This window comes from Xiphophorus couchianus, chromosome 22 (genome assembly GCF_001444195.1).
Source record: "Xiphophorus couchianus chromosome 22, X_couchianus-1.0, whole genome shotgun sequence".
Classification (NCBI taxonomy): domain Eukaryota; kingdom Metazoa; phylum Chordata; class Actinopteri; order Cyprinodontiformes; family Poeciliidae; genus Xiphophorus; species Xiphophorus couchianus.
Genome location: NC_040249.1, coordinates 20,413,382 through 20,434,415, shown reverse-complemented (window position 1 = coordinate 20,434,415; position 21,034 = coordinate 20,413,382). Strand labels below are relative to the sequence as shown.

General features: G+C 36.6%; 1 protein-coding gene across 5 annotated transcripts in view; it reads right to left on the bottom strand.

Annotated features, from left to right (window-relative positions):
* xpo1b (exportin 1 (CRM1 homolog, yeast) b) overlaps positions 1-20,789 on the bottom strand; it is a 31,784-nt gene extending 10,995 nt beyond the window's left edge. For 2 of the 5 annotated variants that reach the window (XM_028005910.1, XM_028005912.1), the window contains exons 1-13: positions 18,904-19,029; positions 18,664-18,765; positions 12,805-12,877; positions 10,363-10,424; positions 7,233-7,277; positions 6,657-6,838; positions 3,760-3,808; positions 3,553-3,672; positions 2,596-2,724; positions 2,361-2,519; positions 2,074-2,271; positions 1,346-1,484; positions 19-200 (exon numbers count right to left, since the gene is read on the bottom strand). In XM_028005910.1, the coding sequence (XP_027861711.1) occupies positions 19-200; positions 1,346-1,484; positions 2,074-2,271; positions 2,361-2,519; positions 2,596-2,724; positions 3,553-3,672; positions 3,760-3,808; positions 6,657-6,838; positions 7,233-7,277; positions 10,363-10,424; positions 12,805-12,877; positions 18,664-18,765; positions 18,904-19,029 (1,566 nt within the window). Of the gene's footprint in view, positions 1-18; positions 201-1,345; positions 1,485-2,073; positions 2,272-2,360; positions 2,520-2,595; positions 2,725-3,552; positions 3,673-3,759; positions 3,809-6,656; positions 6,839-7,232; positions 7,278-10,362; positions 10,425-10,916; positions 10,966-12,804; positions 12,878-17,841; positions 17,909-18,663; positions 18,766-18,903; positions 19,036-20,415 lie in introns of those variants that run through there. The other 3 variants (XM_028005909.1, XM_028005913.1, XM_028005914.1) reach the window with 3 other exon arrangements.
* Positions 20,790-21,034: the final 245 nt, after the last annotated feature.

The following is a 21,034-nucleotide window of genomic DNA, read 5'->3' as shown; positions in this document are numbered from 1 at the left end:
ATGATTCGTATATTTTACCTTAATGACAGTAACGAGGAATCGCTTCTCGTCTTCCTCGTGCATGGCGCCGCTGATGGACCCGATGGCCCAGCACAACGTGTTGAGGTTTTTCCAGGACCATTCAGACCCGTTCACCTGGTTGTGAAGCTTCTCCGTCATGATGCGCTCTGTGTCCGCGTAATCCAAGTGAGTCAGGTAAACTGCAGGAGGGCGAAGCGACACGAGGTCAGACGGAGTAAAGCGCCAAACCAACAGATAGTTAAGTCACCTAGAACTTTGAAAATATGAGACAAATTACTCAGAGGTTTTTGTGTTATTTTCTTGAACGGTTCTGGGTGCAGCGCCCCCCACAGGTGAGGAGGGCAACAGGTTTTTCAAACAGGTTGGTTTGTTTGACGCAGTGCAGCATGAAAGCAAACCGCCTAAAAACCTTAAACTGAAGTCTGGAGCGATTTGAATGCATATGTGAACGCCAAGCAGACCAGAGACTGCTCCAAAAGCAGGAAGTGGACAATAAAGCAGGGAATTCTGGGTAAATACAACCAAAACAAACGGGCTAGTGTAGCGCTAGCTAGAGAAACGGGTTGTGGTTTTTTTGTTTTTAACCAAAGACACCAGAGAAATAAGGCAACCGTTAAAATTTGTTTACATTTTGTGAAGAAGGTCTTCTTCATAGGTTTTCGTGTGGTTTTCTTCAGTAGTTCTTGGTGCAGCGCCACTACAGGCGGGGAGGGGAACAGGTCTTTCAAACGGTTCAGTTTGTAAGCCTAAAAACCTTGGTTTCAGTTCGGGTGAAGTGAACTCTGGTTCGAATCCATATGTGAACGCCAAGCATACCAGAGACCGCTCCAAAAGCAGGAAATGGACTACAGCGCAAGGTATTCTGGGTAAAATACCCCCAAAACAAATGCTCGAGTCTAGCATTAGCAGGAGAAATTTATTATGGTCTTTTACCAAAGACAAAGACCCTAAAATCTGATACTAATCCATTTTTGTTTACATTTTGTGAAGGAAGTTGCGCTCATTGCCTTCTTAAGTGGTTCTAGGTGTAGCGCCCCCCACAGGCGAGGAGGGGAAAAAGTTTTGTCAAGCGGATTGGTTTGTTTGACAGTGCAGTGTGAAAGCTCACCGCACCACCTGAAAAATGTAACAAATGTTGCAACTTCGACCTCCAATCAAACTGTGTAATAACATTCTGGGTCCATGCTTAAGGCCAGATTTACTCATGTCATACGATAATAATCTGATTAAATTAGCAGAACCTGAAGACAGAGCAATAATAAATCTGTCCTTAAGGATCCCTACAGAGAATGTGAACTCCAGATGCCCAGTTATCAGCTCATACCAAGGGTTTCCCTCATGTTCTTGTAGAGGTTGATGGAATCCGTGTCCTTCATGAACTCCCGGACCACCTCCCCCTGGTCGTTCTCCACCACCAGCACTTCCTCCGGCTTAGCCATCCGACTCACCATCAGGAGACGCACCTGCCCCGGGATATAAAAATCATCTGTCAGGACATGCATACTTCAGATGTATAAATTTACTTTAAGGCATTACCAGAGGGGGGAAATATTTACTCTACTTTAGAGGGTGCTGATTTATGAGTGCCAATGCAAGTTGGGTCTCTTTTTGGCAGCAACGCGTCTTACAGCGGTGCCAAATAATTCTAGTGTGTCTGTGAGTTGAGACGCTGCAGGATTCAAAAGGTTAAAGCTTCTCAACCTCGTCCGTGTCAACTGCTCTACGTCATGATTCATTAATAAAACAATAAGTATGCAAAAGCATCGCTGTCAACATCTCAAAACTCTGCACAGCAGTTACATCATGCATTCAGAGCCCATACAGTCGTCATGGGCACAAATCTGCTTTTATTTTAGAGCTTTTGATAATTTGACACAACAAACGACTTGAGTGATTTTATGATAAGAATCAGATGCAAAAGCTGCAAATGGACATTTAAAAACCCATTGGTGAGAAAGTATGTCTTTATACTTATTGTGCACATTTATAATACGTAATCTTAGCCATTTTCAACCCAAAAAGAGAAACAAGAGATGCGACATTGTGCTGCACCTTGGAGAGAACGGGGAGATAGAGCTGTCTGCGAGGCGGCACATCAAAGTGCTGGTTGCCTGAGAGCAGGGGGGACGTAGACGTGGAGAACGGACTCTCTCTGTAAAGTTCAGCAGCCAAGTGGTTCCAGTACTCCAGACAAATTTTAAAGATCTCCGTCTCTTCAACCTCCGACACCAGGAGCATGTAGTGGAGTGCCTGGATGAGAAAGGCAAGTTGAGATACAGACGTTGCATCTTTAATTTGACTTTTTTCCTTAAAAATAAAGCCTGAGAACTTCCTCCCACCTCCATTAGTGTCTCTCTGAGGTTGAGCCGCTTCTCGACGAGCTGTCCGTGCTCTTTGAGGAACGTGCACAGAAACAGGCTGAGGTTCTGGATGAAGTTCTGCTCGTCGTCTTTCCCGTTGGCGTAGGCCAGCCGGATGTTGGTGTTCAGCGGCAGCATCTTAACAGAGACGTTTCTTGGTAAAAATCCGACTCTCAGACGGCAGGAAAATGAAAAAAGTTTGGGTTCAACCCACCTGTTTGAGCTGACACATGGTCAGAGTGAAGAGGGTAACAAACTGCTCCTCGTACTGGCTCACGCTCACGCCGGCGATCTCCGTCAGGCACTTTAACGTCACGTTTCGGAACATGGGAACGTTCAGGAACTGCAGGGAGATTTCAGATGTTCAACAAACTAACTGGGTTTCATATAAACCGAAAAACAAAAAAGTATCAGGTGGGAGAGTTACTCAAAATCAGAGTTGGGTAGCAACTAGTTGTATTTACTTTTGATTTAGTCACTTTTTTGAAAGAAATTAAATTTTTGGAGTATTTAATTATTTATTTTGAACAGACAAGGGTAAAATCAGAAGAAAAAAATAAAACAAATGATCATGCCCGTTGAATGCAATTTTATATAATCTGATCGAAAAGCAGCAGGGAGACGATACAAGACGACCTTAAGATTTCCTGCCCCTCTCATACTTAATCATCCCCACACTGAATGACAATTATATGTTTTTACTACACTGTACTTTTTCCTTTTTTGAAACTAAGCCATAGTTTTTACTTGAGTAATTTTACTATGAAGTATTTCTATTCTTATTTGAGTAAAATTTCTGGATTTTCTGCCCACTGAATGAAAAAAAAACATGTTTTAATCAAAATTCACCAAACACAGATACACATCTGCAGTTTTGGTTAAAGTTTCATAAGTTTTTTTCTCGAAAGAAACAGATTTGGAAACAATTTCTTTTGCCTGATTTTGTTATTATTTGATACCTGTATGAATTATTGTCATTTATGTCCTTAAAATACCAAAATTTCCACTTTACTTTATATTTTGGTTCATTTGATGACGTAATTTTTAAATATTAAATTAAAAAATGTTTTACTCTTGGATGGCTACTTTTTACTTTTACTAGAATAACAAGTAAAAGTAGTGCTACTCTTACTTGAGTACATTTATTAGGTACTCTTCATGTAATCCCCACCTTATACACCAACGTGCTGATTAGTTTGGTTTCAAAGATGTATCCCAGTGGGATCCAGTTGAGAAAACGCAGGAGCGTCTCCAGGGTAGCGTGGACCAAAGGGGCATTCTGGGAGTTTTCCTAAAGGGCAAACGAGGACAAAAACATGTGAAAACCAAACTGGTATGTGATAGATCATAAATTAAGGAGATGGGGTGAATATCATACCATGACAAACTGGCAAAGCTGGAAAATCTGGGAGAATTCATTGCACATGCTGAAAGGAAAAGAAGACATTAAAGAACATCAGCATTCATAAAACCAACAAAATAAACGAGAAGGTTGGAAAAAGTCACCAAGGTCAGACTGAGGAATTTAACCTCTCAAACCCTTGGCCTCTTCTTGAGGGAAAATATGCCCAAATTAATTTAATACATCGCAGCAAGAACAAGGTTTATTTGAAATGTTCTAGTGTCAAAATACTGAAAAAATATTTGAGGTCTAAACATTTCTGCCTCAGAACGATACATTTTGCTGTACGATAAATTGTCCATAAAGTTATTGCGATTAGCGATAATATTGTTGTTCTGAGACTATTTTCAACTAAAATAATCGCATAATAATGGAAGAACACATTCTCAAAGATCAATAAACTTTAAATTCTAATGAACATTTAACACCGAAACTTTAAGAGATTTTAAATATCCAAAATAAACAAAGCAAAAACAACAAATAAAATGAATCAAGTCTTTGTAAACAAAATTGTACTTAAAAAAAAAAAAGGCTTAGTTGACACCAAAGCATCAAACTGAAGACATTTGCCATCCAGTTTTCGGTAGAAAGAGGGAAAAGAGAAAAACAATAAATCACCCGATGGAAATTATTGAGCTCGTTTTAATTTATCATGCAATTAACTGATTTATTGCTTATCGCGATATCAATAATTATCAATTCGTTTGTTTGTTTTAAATCTCTGGAAAACTGGTGGCACTGGCCTTCCAGTTTTATCCAATTTTCACTCCTCGCCATTGTTGTTTTATTTTTAAGCAGTTGTGAGGCAAAGTTTAAATCTGCTGCTGCGGAACTTACTCGACAGGCTGTTGCTAGGTAACCAAAGAATTGGTGAGTTGCTAGGTAACCAGAATGAGTGAGTGAGTTGATTCCACCAACTTAGCTCAGCTGGCTGTGAGAGGTTGAGTGGCTGAAGTTTCTCCTCTGCCTACATTTCGCAGAATGCTGTGCGGTTCTGGATCAGAGTTCAGTGAATATTCTATCAGATGTATCATATATTGATCATGTGTTTATTGTGATACATTATTGATTTATTTTCTTGCTCTAGTCCTCTCATTATTCTCACTTCTCTGTTTTTCTTCTTCACATCGAGTCACAAGTGTGAGAAGCGGATTTTTGGTCTGTGAATTATTGAACCCAGATATTTAGTTGTACAGTTTGGGCTAAAATATATTCCCCAGCTTTAGGCTACCCCCAAGACATTTTTTTTTTAATCACAAGTGCATCTCAAGTTTAATAGAAAACCTTTCTCTGACGGTGAGATTAATGAGTGATGTTGAGGATATTTAGTTGGTTCTAGAGTGCAGTGTTGATCAAATCAGTCCAGCGTTAGATTCAATCTTTTTATGTAGGATATTGGGGTTGACCTTCGATCCAAAGCTCCACAACAGTCCTGTATTTTGTTGTAAGTTTCTGCTTACAACCAAATACATGTAGTTGTTGCATAATTAGATTTTCAGGGGACAATCGTCTCACATGAAAATCCTGCGGAAAGACGGTCAGCCTGCTGCTTGCTCAGCATGTCCTTTTTTGGAGACATTTCAGTTTATTGAGGGCAAACAAGACAGCTTGTAAATTTTTTTTAAGAAGGTAACTTGAAAAATAAACAATTTGAATCACTAACCGCCTGATGGAAGACTCCAAGACTATAAATAGTGTAGAAAATAAGACTATTTATAGTCCAGAACAACACAGACTTCTGTAACAGTGATGCTACTATGAAATGATAAACTGTTTAATTGCCGTGTTTTACTTTAACAGCAGTCTTGTTTATTGTAGTCAAAAACAGCAAAGTACAAACAGAAAGGTATTAGTCACCTTTGCTCATAAGGTAAATAATTAATGTTCATTCAGTGCAGCAGGGATTGTTAAATTAAGATATTTTTTTCTTCTGATTGTAGCGGTTTTTCATCTCATCCTGGAATGGCTGCATTCATCAACAAAAGCATAAAGTTAATATTAGGGCCGGGGGATTATCGTATTGTTTATCATTTATTGTGATAAATTCTGATTTATCGTTGTCACTTTTTTTTTTGCCTGTAACTGTTACAAAACTAATTGTAATCATTTTGTTCCTTAACATACCAAAAATTTCACATAAATTTATATTTTGGTCCATCCCATGTTAATTTTAAGTATTACATGATTGATAATTTGATCAGTTACTCAGTACTTGAGAAGACTTTTTACCAAATACTTTACTTTTGAGGAATTTCTTGAATGGCTACCTTTTACTATTACTTTAGTTAAAATATATTTGAAGTAGTTCTACTCAGAATTGGATAGTAACTAGTTACATTTACTTGAGTAATCATTTTGAAATGTTTTACTTTTATTAGTACTTTTGCTACTCTGTACTTCTTCAGTAATTTCATCATGAAGTATTTCTACTCTTACTTGAGTAAAATTTCTGGATTTTCTACCCAGTGAATTAAAAAAAACCCCAACACGTTTTAACCAAAAGTTCACCAGACACAGACACACACATGCAGTTTCTGTTAAAGTTTCTTAAGTTTTTTTATTGAAAGAAACAGATTAGGAAACATTTTCTTTTATCTGATTTTGTTATTTTTTGTTACTTATATGAATTATTGTCATTTTCATCCTTAAAATACCAAAATTTCCACTTAACTTTCTATTTTGGTCAAGTAGTGCTATTGTCACTTTGGTAATTTGTTGAACTTTTTTCTTTCACTCGAGTAAAAATATAGTTTAAGTACAGCTACTCTTACTTGAAAACAATTTTTGGGTACTCTACCCAGCGCTGCAGATGACAGCGACTTCATTCATTCATTCATTCCACAAACAGCAGCAGGAACATGTCCGACTCTCACCTGTCTTTCAGGTGCTTTGCCTTGACCTGGGTCATCTGTCCGCTGGAAAAGTCAAAGACTTCCTCACTGAGCAGCTTTAGGATGATCATGTTGTTCTGACAGAGGCTCTCGCTGGTGCGGCTGGCGCCTACAATGTCACTGATAAATGTGGGCCAGTGTTTGGGCCACTCCTGCTTTAGGATCTGTGAACACATTTTATTAAATGCATCAAAATCAGTCGAAGAAAAAGGAACGTTTTCTACTGTCATCATAACTATAAAACTACCTTAATCTTGAAGTTGTTATTATAGTTTACTTTTTGTTTTCATTAAATAAGGTTGTATGTTCCTCTAATCAATTTAAAATAATATTTTTAATAGGGTGTAAATAGAATATACTGAATAACACCGATCATTCCAACCATAAAAACATTGTCACCTCTGTTTCCCTTTATTTGGTCTGCTGTTTCACAATATAATGGCACCAACATTGGTCAGAAAATAAAGTTTTAAGTGACATGAATCAAAATTAATATGATATAAATGCAAAACTTGAGGATTTAATAAACATGAACTCTTAGAAAATTATTAAACTTACCTGAACCAGGATCATGTTCAGCTTTCCAATGTACACTTTCTCTTTCTACAACAGAGAAAAAAGGACATGAATAATCCTTTTATACAATAAAGTTGAACAAACTAAATTATTAAACCAGTAGTTTTTGTAACAGGCTGGACAAATCTTTATAACGTTTATAAAGTTAAACTAAACCTAAATCATAAGCATAATTACCGTAATCATAACATTACAAGCTTCAGTGGCTGGTAAACTAACATTATTCCTAAAAATTCACCCACTAATTTGTTGATTATTTCAATCAAACGTCATTCGTAGACCATTTTTTATACAACAGAGCAAAAATGACACATTAAAAATTAAGTAAAATAGCAAAAAATAATTATAAAAAATAATGTTACAAAAGAAAAAGAAAAGTGGAAAAGAAATTTTAAAAAAGTGTAAAAACAGGAGAAGAAAAAAAAAGAGCTTGTAACGAAAAACTGCTGAAAATCATGTTATGCTCCTTTTTTTTGTTGGTCTATCACAAATAATCCAGACAAATTTCACAGAAATTGTAGTAATTTTACAAACACAAAACACTTCCAGCCCTTCAAAAAGTCATCTTCTGCTTAAAGTTTTTTAAAATAGAGAACATTTCCTAGACAAATAGCAAAAAAGAAGAAAAAACGAGTAAAAATAAAAATATGCAAAGAATAATTTAATTAGAGTGGAGGAAGTGTGGACATAATTATTTAGATTGGCATCCAAACTAAACTAAAAGTCTATCCAGTTCAGTTTGTCCAGTAACACAAACACAAAGTAATACTTAAAAATAATTGTAACTTACTGGTTTCCTTCTTGTTTTTCAGTAAGTTTGGTGTCACAGAACTCATTATTCTTATGTTATCTTAAAGATATACTGACCTCTTATGAAATGGTGCAGGTGTTGACTTTATGACATCAGAAACAAAACATCTCATTTATTTTAAAGTTCAGTAAAGTTAAAGGTCAAACTAGGCAGTCAGCTTCTCATCTATTCCATATTTGGATTTAACATTTTTGCATTTCTCTCCAGAATGAAGAGCAGAAAAGGTTTTGCTTCGTTTCCCATAAGAACAATCAAAACATCTGAGCTTTTAATCCGCCCTGAGACGGACCGAGACGTCCAATTTAACCCTGCGACCTTCTGCGACTGAAAACTCTGCAGCAGGCTGCATGTTCTCCACCCGGTTCTTTAACTGCCGCTTCTTTTCTCCAAGTACTCATATGCTGGGAATCTACTCATATTTTATCTCTATGTGGGATTTTATGTGACCGACAAACAAAAAGTAGGAAGTAATTATGAAAGAATGCAGAAATTTTACCCAGAAGAAATTTTCTTGGATGATAAATTGTTCCAGACGTTATTGCGATTAAAGATTATATTGTTGTTTTGAGATTATTTTAAAGTAATAATAATGCAAGAACACATTCTCAAAAATGAATAAACTTTAAATTCTATTGCATGTTTAACAATGGAACTGGAAAACACTTTAAATATCCAAAATAAAAAAAACAAAAATAAACAAAATGAATTATTGAGTCTCTGTAAACAAAATTGTTGTTCAAAATCAGGATTAGTTGAGACAAAAACACCAAACTGAAGACTTTTACTATCCAGTTTTTATAGAAAGAGAGAAAAACTATAAATCGATTGAGCTTCTTTCCATTTGTAAACGCAATTGATTGATAAATTGATTTATTGCTTATTGTGGCAGGCCTAGCTGCAACTAACAATTAATTTAGTTACTGATTATTGTGACAATTCATCAAATATTTGTCACAATAATTTGACAATTATTTGATTTAGAAAAACTGGCACATTCTATAGATTTTTACATTTGAGCTTTTTACTAATAAATATAAAAATAGAAATAAATTAAAATATGCAAATAAACAAATTCAAGTTCTTTCTTAAATAAGAAAGTAAAACATTGTATTGCCTAAAATGCATTCCTTTAGTGTATGATTAATGATTTATAGCAAATTATGCAAGTAAAACAATATTTATAAAAACATCTGAAAAGCTCAACCCTTTCTGCTTTATTTATTGATTGTATTTTTGGATTAACAGTTTAATAATTACATAGTTAAAGGTTTGGGGTTTTTTTGCAAAATTTGAACCAGTTGAAGCTAAAATTGCTGTTTGAGAAGTTCTGGTTAGAACACATTTTACAGACTAAAGTTGTTTTTTTAGTTTCAAATGCAAAATGTATGTATCTTTTGTACAGTTTTGGCTTAATTACTCATCTGAGTATGTTATTTTAGCAAATGGCCTTTTTTGACTCTGTAAACTCCAGTTAATGATTAATCGATGACCGAATAAGTTGACGACTATTTCAATAATCTATTAATCGTCATTAATCGATTCAGCCCTACCTTTAAAACTCACATTCAAACTAGTTTTGCACATCTAGAAACAGAAATGTGTCCCATTTTCCATTGTCATTGGATTAAGCGTGTAGGTCTGGGCTTTAATTAGGCCTCTGGAACACATTAATATGCTGTAATCCAAACTGTTCCATTATAATTCTGGCTGTAAGTTTACGATTGGTTTCTTCACTCCTAACAGGTTTTGGCCATGAGCCTCTTGTCTGCTTTCCTATTTAATTTCCCTTTGGGAAATAAAGTATTTCTGAATTGATTTTGAATTTGATTAATGTTCTCCTTGTCTGGCCTGTCAGTTCAGCTGGATGGCCTCGTCTTTGCAGGTTTTCAGATAGTCCACCATCTTTTCATTATTGGGATGTTTAAAGCTCGTGATGGCGTTTTATAAGCTAAATCTGCTTTTAACTTCTGAACAACTCCCCCCCTCCCAACTTGTCAGCTGTGCTAAGTTACACACAGGTTGACAATATTCCAGTTGTGTGATCTCTGGAGGTAAACATTAGCACTAAACTTTATTGAAAGGTATTTTATTTATAGCAAAGAAAGGTTTCATGCATATATTAAAAACAACAGTTTTTTCAAAACTGCTGAAAAAGCATGTAATGTCTACTTTTGTTGATCTGTTATGTACAAATTTGTAATAATGTTGCAAAATGTGTAGATGTTAAAGGCACAAAACAGAAAACAGAGCTAACTTCCTAGACTACAACAAAATGTAAACATTATTTAAAGATTCACTCACCTCTACACTTGAAGCATCCGATGAAGTCTTAATAATGAGCCCAACAACATACTTTTTTATACCTGGCAAATACACAAAGGCATCAGAAAGAGAGCGTCAGCGTCGCCAACAACAACATTTATGTCAACATATTCTGACATGACGAGCTGCCTGAAGGAAATTACACAATAACCCTCAATCTGCTGGCATCAAGCTAACTACCCAACTTATCCCACATTTTTACACTTTTAAGAAAAGAAGATGTGGCCCTCCACTTTCATACTGTTGCAAAGCCAATTGTAAACCACGAATATTTACTGCAACTACCACTGAACTGCTGCAGGGCAAAAACATTCTGGTCAGTTCAGTGGAAGTCACATTTCCTTTGTGTTTTTTTTTTTTACATGCAAAACTATCAATGTGATAGGTATGTTTTAAAAAAGAAAAAACACAAAGGAAAGAAACACTAAGTTTCAGCACCCTCGCTTTTGGCTGTGCTGGAAATGATGTGCTGGGGTGTGGTGAGAGGAGCCGAAAACGAGGCAATACTCTGACACAAGGGGGAAAAGACATACTTGCCGGTCGCCCTGCACTGGGTTTGCCACTTGAACAAAATTCAGGCATCTACGGTCAGAAGCAGGTAAGTCTTAGGTCAATGGGAAAAATGAATTTTTAGAAAACTTATAGAAGAATGGAGGGAGGCAGAATCAACTGATTTGACATTGATTACCAATTCTTTTTCTCTCTCTCTCTTCAAAACAATAAAATTGAGGGCAATTATCAGTTATGTCTTTTTATTTTTTAGGCCTTAAAGCTGTTGGTGCTTAAAAAGCAAGCCGATGGGCAATTAGGCAGAAATTAAAATCTGGACATTAAACCATTTATGGTGTTTTTCAGTAGCATAATCAGATTATTGTACCAACACAATGCACATACATGGCATCATCTGACGTTATGCATCTTTAAAAATCTACGATGGAGCATTAGAGCCAGGCTAAGATAAAAATCTAATTACGAGACTGAAGTCGCAACAATGTAAGAATAAAGTCGCAAGAATAGTATTATGAAAATGAAGTTGTAATAATAAGTTGTAATAATCCCAAATTAAAGTCATAATGCAAAAATAAAGTCATCTTTACCTGATTAAAGTTGTAATAACGAGAGAATAAAGTCATAACGTGAGAATAAAGTCATAAAAATGTAAGAATAAAGTCGTTGTTACCAAATGAAAGTTGTAATAATGCAAGAATGAAGTTGTAAGTAATATGTTGTAATATTACCAGAATAAAGTCATAATTCGAGAATAAAGTTTACCAGATTAAAGTTGTAATAATTCAAGAGTGAAGTTGTATGTTAATAGTTGTAATATTACTACAAGACATAGTAATGCAAGAATAAAAATAAAGTTGTAATGTTATCAGAACAAAGTTGTGTGATAATAGAGCCATAGTAATACCAAAAGGAATTCATAATATGAGAATAAAGTCATATTACAAGAATAAAGTTGAATGACAATGAAGTCAGAATCACACCAAAATAAATTCATAATAATGAGAATAAATTGAAACATTTCCAGAGTAAAGTTGAAATAATGAGAATACAGTCATAATGTTACCAGAATAAAGTTGCAATAAGTTATACTTTGTCATTTGTTTTACAAATAAGGAAATACTTTAATTTTTAACACATCATAACATTATTATCAGTGGAAGGACTTTTAAACAATTATAAAATAGTTTTTTTGAAGAAAGAACCACACGGTTTGCCAAACTGCTCACATTAGATCTTAAAAACGCTCTAACTTTATTTTCTAATTAAAACAACTTTTTCTATTAATCTACCAACTCTCTTCTGGTAATATTGCATGTTTGTGCTCATAATATAATGCCTACTCTCGTAATTAAAAATAAATAAATCTCTTAGCCTAGCCCTAATATTACTTCTACCAAAAACCTACCTCAGCTACACATCAAGGCAAAAATGAACATTAAGATTTCTGGAAAAGTCTGTCTCTCTTGTGACCAGAAAATTTCCCAAAAACTGCATAGGACTCTACAGGGAACAGTGGAGAGGGTAACTGCGTCAAACTACCCCTTCCTCACTCCCTATGACAGCAAGAGGGCAAAGCAGCAGATCAGAACCATCAGATCCCAACAAACTGACATAAAAACTGCAAGCCAGGGTGCTACCATTTCATTTCATTTAAATAGTGACAGTATTCATCTACTACTTTTAAGAGATGCCAACAAATCTAAGTGAATTTTAAAAAACTGCTGGAGTGTTTGAGTTTTAGTTGCTTTTTCTTCTAGCTGGTCCCAAAAGTGAGTGCAAGCCAGTGGAGCAGAAAACAGTCTAGCATGCTTAGCAGGGGAATACTCTTCAACATGGCAACCACACGTCACAACATTTAAACCCGCATTAAACGCCGAGTACTGTTACATCCACCACAGGATGAACGCTTACCTTCACATTGATTTCGGGGCAGAATCTTCCATCTTGTTTTGATAACTGTTTCCAGTATCTGAAGAGCATAGTACTGTAAAAATGCAACAAGGAAGCAGCATTAGCAAGGAAGAAAAAAAACTTTAACACTTGAGAACAAGAACTGTGTCACCTTAATACAAACCAAAAACAGTTTGTTGTGGCCTGGATTTCTAAAATTGATTGGACTGATCCATTTCATGCAGATTTTGCACCTTGCCTATGAAAGTCTCTACACAGAGCGTTACGCTGAAAACGCTGCAGATGTCCTGCTGTTACTTCCAGCGTCGCACCAGTTAGCAAAAGGCACCAAAAACATATGCCGACCTATTAACCATGCAGAGCGCAGACCCCTCAGATTGAGGTCAAAAATGCTACAAAAGGCCATCTCAGGTTGGGAATCAAGAACTTGCAATTGGATATTTCACAGCGTATCATTTCAAAATTAATTTTTTTAAGTAACTGAGGCTAAAAAGACATAAATAGCTCAGGAAAATGAAACCATAGCTTTATTAAAACTGCATAAGGGAGAAAGTGATGAAAGTTGTTACTTAACGAGACGAGAGACTAGGCCTGTCACAATAAGCAATAAATCAATTAATCGCATGATAAATTCAAACAAGCCCAATAATTTCCATTTGCATAATTTATTATTTCTCTTTCTACCAAAAACTGGAGGATAAAAGTTTTCAGTTTGGTATTTTGGTCTCAGCTAGCCCTTTTTTTGAAGGATAATTTTGTTCACAGATACTTCATAAGTCATTTTGAAGTGTCTGTAAAAATATAAATATTTTTTTATGTTTAAAATGTTTTCCAGTTCCAGTGTTAAATGTTCACTAGAATTTAAAGTTTATTAATTTTTGAGAATTTGTTGTTGCATTATTATGCCGTCATCGTTATAATTGGGATTTGTTGCATGTTTTATGCTGCCATCTTGGTCAGTTTACTCTTGGAAAATAATTTTTTTTTTTATCTCAATTAGTTGTTTTTCCTGATTATATAAAATATACTCAATTACATTCATACCATTACATTACTTGAAAATGGTCCAAAACAACAGTATTATTGTTTATCGCAAGAAATTCTGGGACAATTTATCGTTCGGCAAAATTTGTTATCGTGACAGGTCTATGACAGACTATACCTTCGTATAAATAAACACTCAGGAATCTATACATTCACACATTAGATGAAAACTTTTATTAGGCAGGGTGACTTTATAACACCTGGTATAATTCCTAAAAACAAGAACGGGATCTGCAAGTCAGAATTTGTGGATTTCCTGTGACTTATACATTACACATGTAAGGTCAAGTCTTTCTGGATGGATGACTTCCCCCCTTTGTCATTGTAGAAATATAGCAGGGACTTCTTTCTTGGCTAGTTTTCCACTAGACTTGGTATGATTGGGGACCAAAGTTGCAACATTTGTTATGTTTTCAGTTTCAGCGGTTTGCTTCCACGCTGCACTGTGTCCAACAAAGAAAAATCTTAGAAAAACCTGTACACCAAGAAGTACCAAAAGAAACGCCAGACAAACTTCTGAAGACAACACTAAACGCAACTTCGTTCTTGAAAGGAACCAAAAACGGAGCGGCGTCAGATTTCAACAGTTGTAGGATTTCCCTTTTGTCTTTTGCAAAAAGCCATTTCTCCCGCTACCGCTAGACTCGTGTGTTTGTTTTGGTTGTATTTACCCAGAATACCTTACACTGTAGTCCACTTTCTGGTCCGATTGGCATTCACAGACGCCTTAAAACCACGCAAGAGTTCACTTCAATCGAAGTTAGATCTAGGTTTGTAGGTGGACCAGAGTTTGTATTTTTGGTCTGCATCAGACTTTGACAATGTCCTTCTCTGTAGTTGTGTAAATCTACAATTCTTTTTCTGATAGTTTCACAAAGTTTTTTCTAAGGGGTTGATGTAACTCTAAATTGTAGGCTAATATGAGCTTTAAATAATAATATTTTTAGTTCAACAAATGCATTCCCCAGCAAAAATTTACAGTTTTACTTAGAGAATGAAAAGAAGAAAATAATATTTAATCACTGTACATATGGTTGGACGATACGGCTGAAAAGCATATCACAACAAACATTTCATATCAGTCGATATCAATAATTATTGATTAGTTTTTTTGTTTTAAATATCTGAAATATTCCCATCTGGTGGTGTGAACTTTCCTGTTTTATCCACAGTTTTCACTTCATGCCATTATTTGCTAGTTTTAGGTTTAATCAGTTATGAGGCACCGTGGAGAAAAATGAAACTGCAGCTGTGCAAGTTACTCAACAGGTTTTTCCTAGGTAACCAAAGAATGAGTGAGTTGCTAGGTAACCAAAGAGCAAGTGAGCTAGTTGATGCCACCAACTTTACTTAGGTGGCCGTGAGAGGTTGAACAACTAAACAGCTTCCTCTAACTACATCTCCCATAATGCTGTGCAGTTCTGGATTGGAGTTTAGTGTATATTCTATAGATTGACTATGTATTGGTACTGATCATGTGTCTATCACTGCATTTATCATTACTGATTTATTGTCCAGTCCTAATTGTTTGTCTTCAAAATGAGCACTGGCTTTTCTTCTTCTGCTCATAATCTGACCCTTTACTTTGGTATGGTGCCTGTCGCAACAAACTAATTAATATTATGTTGAATTAAAACGAGCTTAATAATTTCCATGTACATGACTTAACGTTTTTCTCTTTTCTTTACTTCTACCAAAACCTGGATAACAAAAGTCTGGTGCTTTGGTTTGATTAAAATGTTTTTTGGGGTTTTTTTTACCCCTCCAGGGGGTCTTTTGTGGGCTCTAGTGTCCCTTATGTGATAGTAGGCTGACAGGAAACAGGGAAGGAGAGGGGGGAAGACATGCGGCAAATGTCGTCGGGTCCGGGAGTCGAACCTGCGACGGCCGCGTCGAGGACTCAAGGCTTCCTAACCACTACGCCACCATGGCACACCCCTAAAATGTTTTAACGATTTATCAGCTAGCTAAATTTGTTATCATGCAGGCCTGATGGTGCATTGTTTAATTCTATCCCACATGGGCAATATGCAACATTTTAAAGTGGTATAATGGTAATCTTACTGCAACAGTTTATATACCTTCTGATTGAATTCTTATCCTTACAATTATTTCTTTGTCTATCGATGCCACAGTAATAAAAAAATTGTTTTCAATCCAAGTTAATGCTTTATATTACATGAAATCATAAAAGAAAACGGAAGTGAATCTAGTTTTACCAGAACATAGCAGGACGGTTAAATGGTATAAAAAAATAAAATAACTCCCAACCCCATGAACTGAGGCAGGAACACAAAACTAGTTCATCACATTAAAAAAAGCAGGTGTTTCACCGCACAATGGTGGCCTGACTGAAATATTTCATTAATCTATTAATGAGTGCAGAAAATATTATTAAGTGGTACAGTGGGATTGGGGGGATTAGAGGTCAGAGCTGCAAAATCTGCAAACTTGCAGATTTGATTTAAAGTATTTATACTTCAAATTCTAAAAGCATTTAAAAATGCTTAAAACTGCCTGTTCTAATAGTTGAAATCACCAAATTAAACTTTATTAAGCAGTAATGTGCACAGTGAAAGGCGTCTTGGTGCTACAGCAGAAGCTAAGAATCACAGGCTTCCTTATCTACAGTCAATCAGAGCCAAAGTAAATAAATGCCGCTCCTGGATTGGCTGGTGTCGAGTAGTGTTGTGCCTCTGTATTTCAGCTTCCCAATCTGGATTTTCTTTGGAATATTTCATATTTGCTTTAAGAACAAAATGTGCAAAACAGGCATGCTTTCCAAGAACTAGGGGGAAAAAAATCTGTGAATATTGAACTGTGAACACTGTAAATCAGCTAACAATGTTAAAACAAAAAAATGGAGGGAAATCCGTCACCATTGCAATGATATAAATACATACCCCATGTTAATTTTAAATAAATCTACATGGGCATGACTGAATTGATTCCTCTACAGAGTGGCACCATTTTACTCCCATTAATTTCTATAGAAACCAACACTTTTACATTTTATAGCACATTACTTGTACACTTTAAAAAAGAGGTCACTGTTGCATAAGATATGTGCCTGTCCTCAGATTCAGTTAAAAAGGTTGAGGTGTGAACAAAACCAGACCTAAACAGGAAAATAAAGCCTAATGGATTTTTATTTTAGAAAATATTATCTACTAATCCCAGCATAAAGATCCTTATTCGGAAATTAGCTCCAAACAATGCAATGTTTTTGATACCCAATCCAAGATCAGGCCTTTTTTCCAACTTAAGTGTGTTGAATTGTTACTTAATTTCATCATTTATAACCCAAACTATGTTTCTTTATCTGGTGCATCATAAGGAACAGCGAGACCAGCCGCAGGTTAAGTTCTACGTACAAAAAAGGCAAATAAAACATTTACTTCAGAGATATCACTGTTTCTTGAGTTGACTGTTTCAACGGTAGGGATCATCAGTTCAAGAGAACATGAATTTTAGAGGGGGAAAAAAATAAAGGAAAGACTTGTAGAATAGGATGTTATTAAAGCAGGATCACCAAAGTGCTACAGATAATATATGCTGAGAGATTAAAGGTGAAATCTCCTGTGACAGTGCAACACTCACAGGTGTCAACTGAATGGCAGAACACATGGATTGATGCATTTTTATTTCACCTTTAACTCCGAAAGTGCAAATCCAGCACAGGAGGCAAGAAGAGAAACTCCCAAATCTTTTCTAACAATTGCTACCATAAAAGGTTCTGGCCATTTTTTTTTTTATTTAATTGAGGTAAAGAAAAGAAAAGGGAATAAAAGGAAAGATGAGAAGTAAAGAAGAGAGCGTAGTCAGGAACAGAGCCGTGATCCCTACAGCTGAAATTAAATCATTTAAAAATTGTCTCAGGACAATGGATCCTACTGACTGCAGCCTGCACTCCCCCTCTGTCCAGTGAAACAGATGCAGGAAAAAAAATGGATGAACAAAATTCAGTCAAAAGTAATTTAAAAAAGGGTAGACCTTTTGGAGGCCTGCCGTCAAAGCCTAGCTGTGTCAAGATGCACGGGATGACACACCCTCTTTCTTCCTATTACAAGCCATAAACATAATGGAACATTGTGATTAATATCAAATAGTCACAACCTGAATGTATTACATTAAAATATATGTTACAATTACTTTATTTCCAGACCAAAAGCCAAATGTTTGAAGGTGTTTACCTTTGGCTTCCTCTCTTCTTCTACTCATTTGGCAAATTACATATTTAAACCTAGAAAAGTACTATTAACATGTCAACTCAGACATCAGCGACTTATTGTCAATCATTAAAAGCAATCTTACAGAAACAAAAACAAAGCACATTTAAACAATGCATATGTTCATATTACTTTGAGGAAGCTGCACTTAAAATGCTTTCAAAGTTGGAGTCAGTTTCAGTTTTGCAGTTCTGGCTCTCTTAGGGTTAAAAAACAAAATGAAAGTTGGTGGATTCAGTTCTCTGAGTGCACAAAGCCATAAACTAAAATGACATTTGTTTTATTCTACTCATGAAGTGTAGAAAACTGTGCCAGATTTGTACATGAGAGAAAAGCTGCTGGCTTTTATGTGCTTCAAATGTTTATCTGGGTGGTTCAGGTTCCTTTTTTGTAACTTTTGCAAGTTACTGCATGGGTCAACTTTCTAAATGAGTTATATGTGCAAAGCTAAATGGCTAACACAGTATAATACTTTATCAATACATGATAAAGAGCTTGTAATATGTGTTTTATTCAAATAGAAATCTTCCTCAAAGCAAAATTAAATGCATTTCCAGCTTCACTTTCTGAATTATGGCGAGCTTACTTTGGTGTTCATGTTTTGCGAGAACTCCAGGATGGTGTCCACTCTTGTCCACGCGTCTGGATGCTCTTTTAAGTGTGTCAACACTTCCTGCGCCATTCTTTGCTGCGATACAAAAACAGAGGGAATTTTTCAAGGTTCATACCAACAAAACAGTTTATTTTAAAGAAGAGAATATAGTAAGAGAAACTAGATTGTTGATTATTCCGGGTCCGGTTTGGGTTAATGAATCCAACAACGTACCTGAGGTCCCACGCCATGATATAGGCAGTTCACCACATTATCCAGCAAGTTGATATCCAATTTCTGGTTGAAGTCCAGCAGCTGTTGTGCTGCATGGTCTGCTAATATTGTCATAACTGCTGGCATAAAGTCCTGTAACAAGGACAGGGAGGGGGTCATGAATGCACAGAGCACACTCAGTGGGCAAAGTCATGTGAACCGTTCGTTAGGAAATGACTCCAAACAGCTGACAAACATCACAAACATCATTTAGAGAGCTGTCACTTTGAGAAGTTAAACTCATGGTGTCACATGTCAGACAATGTTTTGGAGGAAATAAGATGAATAGATGAAGAAATTTCATTCATCTTTCTTATGGTTCAGCTTTGCTTATTCTAGGTTATTAGGCAGAATAACAACTCTTGATATTCCCAGCCTGGACTATACAACACCAAAACTATTGAAGATGTAAATTAAACAGGTGATTGGCTGCAAAATTTGACTACTAAAAGGTAAAATAGGTCAACATCGATTAGCAAAGTTGAGCAAGCAACAGAAATCCAAAAGTCTGTGATTTTGCTTAGTTTGTGTAGACCAAACATTTCAGTTTCCTCTTTTAGGACCCTTAGCATGCGGTTTGAAGCAAGCTTGCTTACAACACACCAAGGGCTAAAGTCACACTTTATTAAGGTTTTAACGAGCCACGTGCCGGATATACAAAGCGACGTCATATTGTTTACATCTGCATGTAACGGAATTCAGTCCAAAAACAGACTCCAACTCAAATCCAAGGCTAGAAATATACACTCAATCTGACATGGAGCTCAGTAGGAAGTTATTCCCAATATCTCTGCCGAGACGGGTGTAAACAACGCGCACACGATGCTATAATTAGCCCGCAAATGACGCTCCATTTGCAGCTAGCCGTTACACGAACTGGTCACATGTGGTCCTTTCACTGCTCACTACAACCACTCCCACCAAGGATGCCAGAGACAGAGGACGCCCATGCAAACACGTTACTATCAAGCTGGTTCATCACCACTATGAAGTTGGTGTGCATTATTCTTGATGCGAAACTCTTTCCGGTATTGCTTGGATACAGATAGCAGAGGTTACGATGCGCACCTAGCAACATAAACTTAACATCCGCTCGGATCATGCACAGGAGTGGATGCTGCTACAGTCAGTGGGAGAGGCGAGGGTTTAACCAGAAAGCACATGGTTACTTATTCATCTGCGTTGTCGCACGTTTTGCTACAATTTCTCCCTATGACAAAAGTTACAGCACTTTTCCCCCTGACTGCTAACATTAGCTTAACTAATACAGTTGCGAACGCTAGCTAGCGGTCAGTCAATGGCTGCTTGGTTATCCCTACTGATGCTGGCAATGCTATCCGAATTCACTTATTTTCAAAAACACCGTGACAATATAATGTAGCGTTTAAACAGCATATATACGTATCCCTACAAATATATGCATTTTAGTACTAAAAAAACACAGCACGTTTGCATTTAACCCTGGTTACCTACCTAAAAGTCCAAGGCTCTGACTCAAAAGAGCGGCGTTTGCCAAAAGAAGCTACAAGGTTAACAGTGAAGCACTTCACTGTTGATTTGGAAAGATTTCCTATTTTTGCTGCTGTTTCAGCGTTGACTAAATCCAGCTCCAGCAGCGAATGATGCCTAGCTGCTAAGAATGTTAGATTCCCAAAACTACAGTTACGGAAAACCGAGCGAGCTTCCTTTCCGATACATTTTACGAAAAAATAAAAGTAAAACCTTGATTCACTTATTAATTCGTTACTCTTGTGATTTTTCCGGCGGGGCGGTATAAAGGTTGTGGTGCCTGCGCCTCCTCTCCTCTCTCAAGCAACTAACTCACAACCGGTTGAAACCGGTTCAGACTGGGAGATTCCATCTCGGTTTAGTTTTCAGCCGATGGCGCCGCGTAAAAGTTTGGACCGAGATTCCGCCCACCTAGCGCGCTGATTGGCTGAAACCATGACGGAGACTCCCTTCTCAGAGTCCCATTGGCTGTCAGTCTATTTCAATTCGCTCAAGCGCCCACGCGACTTCTCCGCCCGGAGAGAAAAAGAGGGCAGACTCCCATGCAGAGTGGACTTCTGCACGATTCAGCGCATCAAACTCA